Here is a 12,323-nt window from a genome sequence, read left to right as displayed (position 1 = left end):
GGATTTATCTTGATATTTTCCCCCAAATATAAAATGTCCTACTGGAATCTTTAAGGATTGCCCCCCCCTTAAAAAAATCATTTACTTTCCTGCTTGTGCATAACATTCACTTTGTGTCTTATCTAAAAGGCTTTTCAATTTTACTCGTTCCCTTGCCTTCCCAATGTCATCTCATAAATTAAAGAATTAATTTCTTCTGGATGCAATTAGGACTGACTTAGTTTGAGAATCTCCAGCTTCTACTGCTACAAGAAGATGGGAGTAAATAGCAAATGGAAAGGTTAGGGGTGGGAATGGAATGGAAATGAATACTATCTTTTTTAACACAGTGATATGGTACTGAGAGTTCATGAACTTATACATAATGAATCTATATACATACATATATAATTATCTAGCTCTATCTATAGACATATGTAGTTATTTATCTATATAAAATTAATGATCATTATTGCTTTCCATATCCTTTTTAAAATAGGAAAAACATATTCTTCCAATAAGGCAAACCTTGTAAACCCATTTTGTGATTTTAATATGTGAATGCAACTCAGAAGACTACGGTCATTCATTTCTTATGGTAGGACCATATATTAAGTAGCTGATCTTTTCACATTTTTATTACTTAAGAGAAGAAGTTCTGATTTCATCAACCTGGAGTTCTCCCATTGTGTATGTATATCCCAATTTTTTCGTGACTTAGTAAAGTCCTAGAAAGTTGCAGGAGACACTGAGAAGATGTGTTACTCCCAGGATCAAGCAATTTTTAGTAAGGAAATCTGAAAGAAAACCTAGTGTTCTTGACTTCAAGAAGCTAGTAGTACGTCAACTATATAGTGTCGTTGTTGCTGTTGTTCAATTGGAACCAACTCTACATGACTCTGTGGACGTTATCCATGGGGTTTTCTTGGCAAAGAGACTAAAAGGGTTTCCCATTTCCTTCTCCAGAGTATCAACATTTTAACGAGGAAGAGAAATAAATAGGGATTGTGTGACTTGCCCAGGGTCACACAGCTAGTATGTATTTGAGACCAAATTTGAATTCAGAGTTTCCTGACTCCAGGCCAGTGCTCTCTTCATTTCTAGTTGCCTCCCCATAATACCATACTGCCTCTCTTTTTTCACTTACAAAGTCTTTTGTATTACATATTCCCTGGGGACACACATGTCCTTTTTCGTTTTTGTTGTTGTTGTTGTTTTTTGATTTTTTGGAGGGGGTAGGGCAGGGCAGTTGGGGTTAAGTGACTTGCCCAAGGTCACATGGCTAGTGTGTCAAATGTCTGAGGCCAGATTTGAACTCAAGTCCTCCTGACTTCAGGGCCTGTGATCTATTCACTGCACCACCTAGTCACCCCCACACGTGTCCTTTTTACTCAAATCTTGATTATCTTTTTTCTATGAAAATTTTAAAATAATTTAATGATTTTCTATAGAAATAGGAAAATAAGAATACGATTAATAAAGTGGGTGAAATAGTTCATGAAAGACCACAGAGTATAGTGAATAAAAGGGGTTGTTTTAGAGTTGGTAAGCTCTAGTTACAAGTGCTTCATCTAACATATGAAACATCAGAGGCCAAGAAGGTCTATAAGATTCTAAATTAGAGATTGGCATCAATGGATACAGTTTCTATATCAAGAGTTTACCACATCAAGAAATTACAGATCTAGAAATTATAAATACATATATACATATATATAATATAGAGAGATAAAGATTCAATGAAAGATCTAGACTATATATGTATAGCCTATTTAATTTTTCTATATAGACACATAACATATGTATATACATATATGTCTATATCTTTAATCTTTTTATAGACACACATACATACACATCATATACACATGCATACATGGGTATAGATTTTTTCATGTCTTTTGTGTTTACTATGTTAAAAAACCAACAGAATGGGGCGGCTAGGTGGCACAGTGAATAGAGCACCGGCCCTGGAGTCAGGAGGACCTGAATTCAAATCCGGCCTCAGATGCTTAACACAAAAACTAGCTGTGTGACCTTGGGCAAGTCACAACCCCAACTGCCCTACCCTTCCCCCGCCAGAAAGCAAAATAAAATAAAAGACCAACAGAAGACCATTAAGGTTATAAGATTTAGTCCATCCTCTCAATTTTAACATATAACAAAATGAGACCTAGGGAAGAGATGTAACTTATCCCAAATCACATAAGCAATAAGTGACAGAAATGGAATTAAAATCCAGACTCTCTAACTCCAAATCTAGTGCTCCAGTGACCACACACACACACACACACACACACACACACACACATACACACATATATACATACATATATACATATATGTCTATATGTGTGCATATATATGTATGTATGTGTATATATAGATATATTTTAGCATATCTTAGGGGTTCAACAGTTCAATGACAATATTTCAAAGTGCATAAGTTAACATATTGAAAGGCGAACTAAAGAAAATCAATGCTTTTTTGGTCTATGTAGTTCTAGAGCTCATTGATCTTCCCTTAAATTGATTGATTTTAATTCCATTTCACTTCAGAAGACAAGCCTTTACTAACCATTTCTCTAGAGAAGAAAAGTTCTACATATCAAATGATTATAGTATATCTCAAAATATGTAATTGAGAAGCCACCATTTTTACCTTTTTGCATGTGTTCCTGTTGGGTAATAACGGGAACAGGATATACCGTCCCATGCACAGTATGGGTCTCTTGCAAGGCAGCAATCAGCACAAGCCGTACCATACATATCACACTGATGGAATCGGATTTGGGCCACTGCAGATTCAGATCCAATGTACAACTGTTGCTGTAGAAATCAAGGGTAAGGACTTCCAATGACAAAAATGAACAATTTTCCACTAACCTACAACATACAGACCCACGTCTAAATATTCCTGACTAGGCATAGATTTCCACTGGACTAGTTTCCAACCACTAATCATACTGCACTCCCTCTCCTCTCCTAAGCCTTTTAATTGGAAATGGATATTGACCTCCTAATTCTAAACAGAAAAGGAAGAGACATTGTGCTTATATCAGCAAAACATGAAGGATGGCAACATTTCATTTCACAAAGTTATAAAATGGTTCCATAGACTTAAAAATAGTGGAATAAAAACTATTAAGAATCAGAGAAGTAGATGAAAATGCAATAAATGATCCTTTTATCAGCCTATGTCTAGACAGGATTCTGTTATGATCTAAGAAAATTACAAATGTTATTTAAGGATCTCAAGGGAACAAAGCAATGCAAAGATTGTAGACAGCAAGCTGACTTCCATTGTCCTTTCTTCTTTATCTTGCACTGACCTGTAATTTCATTAATCTAGAGAACTCCCAGTGAAGAGATTCCTCTGCTGGGCATAACAGACAAAGAAATCTATTAAAAGTTAAATTGTATGTCTTTTTTAATAAAATGAACCTGTAAGTTGTTCCATTGGAAAGGGATTATATTATGACACACATGTACATTTGATATCAATCCATTATGTCATAGATCATTTCATGGTAATTAAACCACAGTGAAAAAGACTTACTCTTTTTGAAGAAATTTCCATGGAAATAATAGGAACTGGAACCTGAAAGGGAAAAGATGATCAGTTTTAAAATATATAAGTACCTTTTAAATAAGTTTAAAGGAAAGAACAGTGATTAACTTTTTTCCCCTCGATGCACTATATAAATGTAAGCTTTGTTAAACAAAGCAGTAGATAATTTAACCAGCGTGACTGGTTAGAAATCTAGAGCTGGATGGGATCTTGGAGGTAATCTACTCCAATCCTCTCAATTCACACTTAAACTGAGGCAAAGGTAGGTTAAATGAATTGCTCAAGATTTATACAGGTAGCACTGTGGACAAAATTTGAACCTGACTCCAGAGGGAGTACTGTTTCCATGGTACCACACTATCTTCTATTTGGCTTTAGCCTTCACTCATTCAGGCAATGATTTTCAACCTACTGTACCACATTCATATTTTCATAGATGAATGAATAATATAGGAAATATTTCCAAATGGTTAACCATAAATCTGCCAGTCTATATTTGCCTACCCTCCACAAATAATATTGTCTGTCTACAGAAAGAAGTTAGAAAAGGTGTTGCCTCACTAGAATTCAAATTTTCGTCTGCAAATATTTTAAAGGAAAAGGCATTTTGAGACAAGGTTTAAAAAATAATAAATACAGATATTAAGGCCTAGCTATTTATATATACCAGCTCATTTCCTTATAAAATGTCTTTTCTACGGTAAAGAAAATAGACATTTTTAGAATGGAATTAGAAAGGAAACAGAATTTTATAATAAATAGAAAGGAAAAAGAAAATATATTGTTCTATATCAATGAAATTAGAGGATGGCCTATAAGTCTGAGAGTTTGAAGCTTTAATAGCTTTTTTTTAAACCTAGCTTCAAATAAACTTTAATAGCCTAAAACTGCATTAAGACTTTTGAGCCATCTTCTATTTTCATGCATTTCTACTATCAAGTGTCTCTACTCAGGTAACATTTTCTTTAATGGTGAGCAAAAATACTTCAAAAGCACTGAGCATCCTGAGAGGTAGCAGTCAGAGAGAATCCTGTGGTAGCATTCTGTAGGAGAAAAGGAAGTGAAGAGATGAGAGGTAGAGGTAGAATGAACAGATGATAAAGATATTCTAAGGGAAACTAATATATGTTACATTTAGTATTTGTCAAGTTTTTTTGTTTTAGTTAAAATATTTATTTCCAAAATGCTTGCCCAAATTGATACTATTTTGTACAAATTATAACAAGAAAATACTGGAACTAATTTCCTGATGGCTTAGGAAATGGGTATTTTTTGTTATTATAGAATATGTTAAAATATATTGTTATTGGGAAAACACTGCCCTCCTTATTTGAACAGAAAATTAAAAGAAAAAAATATCATATCTGGATTTTTAATACTTTTTCAACTTCAAGTTCTTTTGGAACTCAAAATACATAATCTAGAAAAAATTGATTTTATGACTAGATTTCTAGTAATATAATAGTCTGTTTAATTATTTGTGGATTAAAAATAATTGCTGCCACCCATACATACTTTGAATACTTGTAGTTCTTCTAGAATTACTTCTTCCATTGATTCTGTTTCCTGGTTGTAAATTGTGATTACTTTTAGCACAATGCCACTATCTAGAAAAGAAAAGGAAAGCAAGAAGAATTTAGAAGTTACATGACAATTTTTTCAGATAAATAAAAGAAAAAAACGATTATTATTAGAGAAAAAATCATAAGTGCAAAAAAATCCCTTTTACAACCCCCTTTTGTAGCACATTTTTTCCCCTGACTCAGTCTAGTACTGGCTAAAGAAAAGAAGACACACACACACATACAAAGGTCAATTATGCTATTATATTCACACACACATATATGTATGTCTGTGTGTATATATATGAATGATATTTACTAGTAGATACAGTCAAATAAATTAATTTCTCATGAATTATTGATTTGTTAACTGACAGAACTTTATTATCTGGCTGTGTCCAAATCTGTTATCGATACATAATAATGAAAGGCAGATTCCAAAGTAGCCTAATTTTTACTCAGACTTTCTGTTTGCAGATCATTCACATATCTTTCTAGGTCACAAATATGAGACACACATATATAGATATATATATATATATACATTATCTCTTGAATATAATATGATATTGACATGGGCTGGAGTTTTGGATACAGGCTAATAAAAAATTTTCATGATAATAATGATAACAATAATATATTTCCTTGAAAATCTATCTTATTCCACTTTTTCCATATAGGACCATCATTGGAAATATACTACAGGGGCAGGGGAAGGGAGAATGAGCAGAACCAGCTAAATAATTTGTACAATAGCAAAACTGTAAAAAAAAATTTAAAAATAAAGGAGCATCTAAGACAGATGTGAGAACTCTGATCAACATGATGATCAACCATGACACAACAGACCACATGAAGAATGCTATGCAACTCCTGACACTGAAGTACTTATCAACGGACTAGATACGTAGAGCATAACCCACATTTTTCGACATGGCCAATGTGGGAATTTTTTTCATTTGTTTTGGTTAATGGATTTTCTTTTTTTTTTCTTTTTGTCTTTTTCATTGGTGGGGAGCATGGGGAAGGGTGAGAAAATTAAAAAACCCTTAATTTTTAAAAGGTAACATATTACAGCCTATTTGTTTCCACCATATGAGAGTAGAGCAGTGATAAAAGGAGGTAGGCAGCTCTATGTCATCACAGATATAGTGAAATAATAATAATAACTGATAACAAAAATCTTGTTATTTTTAGATGATAGTAATGTTGGTGACAGTAATAAACTTTTTTAGGCTTTGCAAAGTACATTGTTTATAATATCCCTATGAGGTAGTTGTTCAAGTATTATTATCTACATTTTATAGATAAATAAACTAAGATTTGAGTAAGTTAATTGCAGAATCACAGAAAGTGATCAGTGGCTTTCTCCTTTAATCCAAAAGCAAAATTAATTTCTACTATAGAATATCCCCAAAGTGAGATCCAGCCTCTGCTTGAAGATTTCCAACTAGGGGAATTCTTCTACCTCCTAGGGTAGGCCTTTGAGATAGTTTTAATTGTTATGAAGTTTTTCCTGACATCAAGGCTAATTGGCCTCACAATCTAACCTCTCTCCTATATAATAACCTTTCAAAAACTTGAAGACAGATTCCATGCCTTCACCTCCTTCAATCATTTCGTAGATTGCATGGATTTAAGATCTTTTATAATCTTATTTTCCTTTCTCTGGATGCTTTCTAGTTTACCAATATAGTTCTTAAATAGTAATTTCCATAGGGCAGCCTAAAGAGGGACTATAGACTCCTTATTGCTGGCCATCACATCTCTCTTAATACAATCCAAGACTGAATTAACTTTGCACTACTTATTCATACTGAAATTACAGGCCATTGGTAGGGCAGTAGATAAAGTGGTAGGCCTAGAGTCAAAAGGAACTGTGCTCAAATCCAGCTATGATTTGAATGAATGCTACCCAGACACTTACTAGCTATGTGACACTTGGTAAGTCACTTAAAATGCTATTTACCTCAGCTTCCTCATCTGTAAAATGGGGATATTTACAGATTTGTTAGTATCAGATGAAATAATATCTATAAAGTGTTTAGCACAGTGTCTAGGACAAAGTAAAGTGCTATATAAATGTTAGTTATTATGATGCTGATTATCCTGTACAAATGAAATTGATTTGTGGAATGCAAATATGTGACTATATATATGTGTGTGTGTGTGTGTGTGTGAGTGTATGTATATATATATATATATATATATCACTACTGAATTTAATCAAATTAAGATTCAGCAGGTCAAGATATTTTGGAATTGGGTCAGCTAGGTAGAGCACCAGTGCCAGAGTTAGGAGGACCTAAGTTCAAATTCAGCCTCAGATACTTAACACTTACTAACCATGTGACCTTGGGCAAGTCACCTAACCCCAATTGCCCTTCCCTCCCCCCTCCAAAAATAAAGATATTTTGAAATTTCTTTCCTCGGTTTTATGTCTTCTGCAAATTTTAAAAGGATGCTTTCTGTATTTTTATCTGTTATGATCAAAAAATGTTAATAAGAGGGGCCAAGAACAGATTGCTAGTATATACCATGAGAGAACTGCTATTTGAAGCAACTGCTACTACTCTTTGAGCCTAGGTCTTAATCTATCTAACTGCATTTTCATCTAGTTCACATCTCTCCATCTTTTCCACAAGATTAGTTTGAGAGGCCTTATGAAATGCTTTCCTAAAATCTAGGCAAACTATCTAAAGATTTCCCTGATCTTCAAGTTTAGTAATTCTATCAAAAAAAAAAAGTTAGTCTGGCATGATCAATCCTTGATGAAGTCATGTGTACTCTTTAAAATCACCTCTTCTTTTGCTAGTTAATCACTAACCATCTCTTTAACAATTCATTCTAGAATATTCCTAGTAATTGAAGCTAAGTTCACTTGCCTAGAATTAGTCATCTCTATTCTCCCTCCCTCCTCCTCACTTCCTCACTCCCTCACTCCCTCTCTCCCTTCTCTCTCCACATTTGCCTTTCCTTAATCCTGAGGTGCCTCTCTGATTTTCCATGACCTTTCAAATAGCACTGATCATGCCTTAGCAATTGCATCTACTAGCCCAATTGGTAAAGATGGTAAATCATCTAGGTCAGCTAATTTAAATTAGTGAAGGGTATCTCAGTGATCTCATTACTGTCTTCTTACTTATTTTGGTTATGAACTCCCCGTTAGACATTTTCGTTCTATCCTTTTTTCCTAGCTGAAGAAACAGAAGCAAAATAGAAATTGAGAAGTTCTGTTTTTTCTTATTTGTTGTATCTCATTTATCTCCAGAAATGAATATGATTCACTTTCCTCCGTCTAGTTTAAACACATACACACACACACACACAATCCCCCCCTTAGCTTCCCTCTGTAACCTCAGTTCATCTGAGCATTAGCATTTTGACACTATTTTTGTTCAATTACACCACTCTTTCACCCACTGTTACTTGCTCATGCTTAGATTATCTGTGCACATCTTTTAAAATAAATGGAGTTGGTGAGTTGATCATCAGTTGGAATCAGTCCCTTCAAACCACTTAGTACTGAAGAAGTATCAGAGTTGATGTCAGAAGCCCTATCCCTTAAAATCCAGGACTCTTCCCATTAAACTCAGATACTCAAATGGTCTATTGAATTGGTGAAGATCTGGGATGTTACCAATGGGTGTACTCCTTCCAAAGATATGAGTAACACCAGATTTTTGCTTAATCATACCAAGATTCTTGTCTGTGACTTCCCCTAAGAGTTCACCACAAGGAGCTCACTCAAAAAGTTTCCTTGGTTATTTTTACATCTCAAGGACATCAATGGAGGACACAAACTGTTCATAGATGATCCTTTCTTCATACCACATGACTATCCCAACTCCGTTTTGCATGTGTATTTCTTGGTTGATACTTTGCTCTGTTCTCTTTCATAATTACTTTAAAAAAATGTATTGTAGTCTTTTCATATCTACCATGTCCCTCTTCATTGCTCTTTGGTTAATTTCTAGTCATACTTCTTTGGACACCATTGTGTTCCATGACTCACAGTCACCACACAAAATCTAAAATACTTTACTTTTCCAGTTTTTCCTATATGCTTCTACTTTGGTGCCATCTGAAGGTTTTTCAATTAAAATTCTTCAAAACTGCTATAGAGGTTAGGGGAAAGAGTCCATGTAAAGAGTTTTTAAAAGGTAATTTCCTTTCATAAATACAAAGAGGAAATGGAAAAAATACAGGCTGAAGACATGCTCTCAAAGGAAAGTATGCTACTCAAAAGGAGTGTTACTAAAAGTTAAATATCCCTCTCTGAAATTTAGCTTCTTACAATAAATTCTCCCTTATAAATACACTTTCAAAATACCTATTCCCAATTTTATCTTTGTTCTTTGAACGCTGTTCTTAATATTCCTCTGAAATTCATGTTGAATTTTGATGTACTCATATTATAACTTTCTTTTATTTCTGATTTAGATAAGAAGTATACTTTACAGAAATGCTGGCAAAGCTGCTTTGTGTAAAATGTTTACATTTGAAATATTTTACCATTAAGAAAAAGAACCCAGAGATTATAGAACAAAAATTTATTACTAACATTTTATATATGCCAAAGCCAAATAAATAAAATTTCAAAATATAAGCTTCAATTCAAATAATATTCTAAACAAAAAGAACCAATAAGAAAGTCAATCACATTTCAATGCAGATTATTTGATGAATTTTCCAGATACTGGGTCCAAACTTTAATGGTTAAATGCAAAAAATAAACAGGAACTGGAATTCAGTCCTAATACAACCCTAGTTAATAAATTGTTCCTTATGAAAAGGTAGTAGGCATTTCTTTTATAAGTTTTGTTATAAAAGTTGAAACCTATTTTGTTTTGACCCTTCTTCCTGGCAGAGTGATAACTTGAAGAAACTCCACGTTAAGAACTTTAGGAGGATGAATGAATCTCTTTAAGTAATGAAGTAAAATAAAATATTTAATTAAATTTAATATTAACTGATTAATTAATAACCATAATTATTAATTATATAAATTATAATATAAATAATAAAATTAATATTAAGTGGTTAACAATTTTAATATTAAGGGATTAACATAATTTCTCTACAAATGATATTGGGCTAGGTTTTGAGGGCACAAGGAATGGAATCCCTTTTTGTAATATATTTATATTCTAATAGGAAGAAAATATTGATAAATTTCTTTTTGGACCATTCTGCTGCTAATGCACCCACATTCTTTTCTTTCTTAACATACTGTCTTTTCCATACTTTTTCACTGTTAATCACTTTGTCAAATATTTCACTTGTTAGTATAACAGTTAATATTGTTACCTTATTAGTATCCTAAAAGGATGCTCTTGGCCAACTACATTTTTGAGTGATGTATATATATACATACATACACATATGATATATTTCTTTTGGTATTCCATACACAACACTAAACATATCAACATTTACTGCATACAATGAATAAATGAACCGGATAACAATAGACCTGTTGCCAGATGCCAATTTTTGGAAATCAGATGGGGTGTTTTCCCATTTTCTTCCTTAAAATAAACATTATTGGAATGTCATGGCCTTTGTTTGAAATGCAAACTGTACTTTGATTACATACCAATGTCTTCATTCCTTCAAGTCTCTGTGTTTGAGTGATTAAAGACATAGCAGGGAAGATACTAACTTATAATGATCATCTGCTATGGTAACTATTTTACTATAGAGCCGGAGAGATAAATAACATGTGTAACATTCACTGAAATGTAAAAGTGTGTGTATCCAATATCATATTCACTGGACACTTGATGAATTCCTCAATCCATGCCATTCTCAATTTGAACATGTCTTTATTTATTTAAAAAAAAATCATAGTGTGATACGTTAAAAAAAAAAAAAAGCCTAGCCTATTATTATTAACTAGAGAAATTCTTAGCTTAGTTTATACTAGAGATAAAGGTATGAAGACCCTTCTTCATTGTTATTTATAAGAAAGGATACATGTGAATTCTGGAAGAAACAAAAGTGATTTTGTAGCATATCAAACAAATACATATATAACAGAGGAATTTATAATGCATGTCACTCTTGCTGGAGACAAGGGAAAAGACAAGATTTATAAATATGCCTTTAAGATTTTTATTTCAGTTCTTCAAACCAATAAATATAGCCAAGTGTCTTCAAGTCACACTGTGGGTGATAAGTGAGCAGGAGCAGGCCACTTGCAAGCCTGGACCAGGTAAATGTCTAGGAGCTATGCTAGAGCCAGCTCATACACAGTATGAGTATTTATACCTCATAAATCAGCAATGCTATAAATCAGGGTTTGATTTATTTTCTACTGATTGTCTGGATTTAGGAAGGTGATGGAAAAATGTTAATAATTCAGATTAAATTTAAAAGTGTGTCATGGAAACAACTTTTTTTTTCCGTCTGGAGAGCCGGTTGTTATATGTTTCCTTGAGTGCTTTCAGTGCACAGCCTCACCTCAGGCTTCTTATTTTCTGAGATCATTCAATTTAATTCAGTAAACATCCATTAAGAAACTACTCCAGGCCAAGTACTTGATTAAGGGGGATGAACACAAATAAAAGCTATTTGTTATCTCCCATTTTTGACCTGGTTCTGCAATCCTGCACTCCTTCTTTGAAATTGTGAACACTGATTTGGAAAAATCCTGTGCAGCACATGACAAGATTGGTTCTAGAGGCTCACCGTCCTCTGGCAAGGGTCTTGGTGGTCTTAGCTTCAAGCCAATCTCTTTCCTTTAGTGGGATTTGTTAAAGCTTCTGAAAACTCACTAAGCAGCCAAAAGCCTCCACCATCTTGTGGGATCTGGCAGAAGAAGCCATATTCCTGATTTTGATACCACATTCCAATTTCTGGATGAAATGTTATTTGGCACTGACACTGTTCATCTAAATCTGATAGGTGCCCCCTTCCTCTCTGCCCTATTAGAGTGAACTTCATCCTTCCTTCATTTTCCATTCATTGAGGCAGGTACCATGGTGCAGGGGATAGACTGTTAGGCTTAGAGTCAGGAAGACCTGACTTCAAATCAGATCTCAGACACTCACCATCTGTGTGACTCTGCATAAGTCATTTATCCTGTATCAGCCCCAGTTTCCTCAACTACAAAATGAGGATGATAACAGCATCTTTCTCCCAGGAGTGTTGAGAAAATGACAAAATAAAAGCCTAAACTAGTTAACAAAGGGTTAACTTGGACAAGG

General features: G+C 33.7%; 1 protein-coding gene across 1 annotated transcript in view; it reads right to left on the bottom strand.

The window, feature by feature from the left end:
• LOC138175716 (semaphorin-3E-like) overlaps positions 1-12,323 on the bottom strand; it is a 347,967-nt gene that overhangs the window by 31,630 nt on the left and 304,014 nt on the right. Inside the window, exons 10-12 of the mRNA XM_069106214.1 lie at positions 5,066-5,157; positions 3,539-3,580; positions 2,642-2,808 (exon numbers count right to left, since the gene is read on the bottom strand). Coding sequence (XP_068962315.1) covers positions 2,642-2,808; positions 3,539-3,580; positions 5,066-5,157 — 301 coding nt within the window. The remainder of the gene's footprint in view (positions 1-2,641; positions 2,809-3,538; positions 3,581-5,065; positions 5,158-12,323) is intronic.

The sequence above is a fragment of the Petaurus breviceps genome, unplaced genomic scaffold (genome assembly GCF_028583685.1).
Source record: "Petaurus breviceps papuanus isolate PSGF00001 unplaced genomic scaffold, PetGlider_PUasm1.0 79, whole genome shotgun sequence".
Taxonomy (NCBI): domain Eukaryota; kingdom Metazoa; phylum Chordata; class Mammalia; order Diprotodontia; family Petauridae; genus Petaurus; species Petaurus breviceps.
The sequence above is the reverse complement of the archived record's forward strand: the minus strand, read 5'-3'. Positions and strand labels throughout refer to the sequence as shown.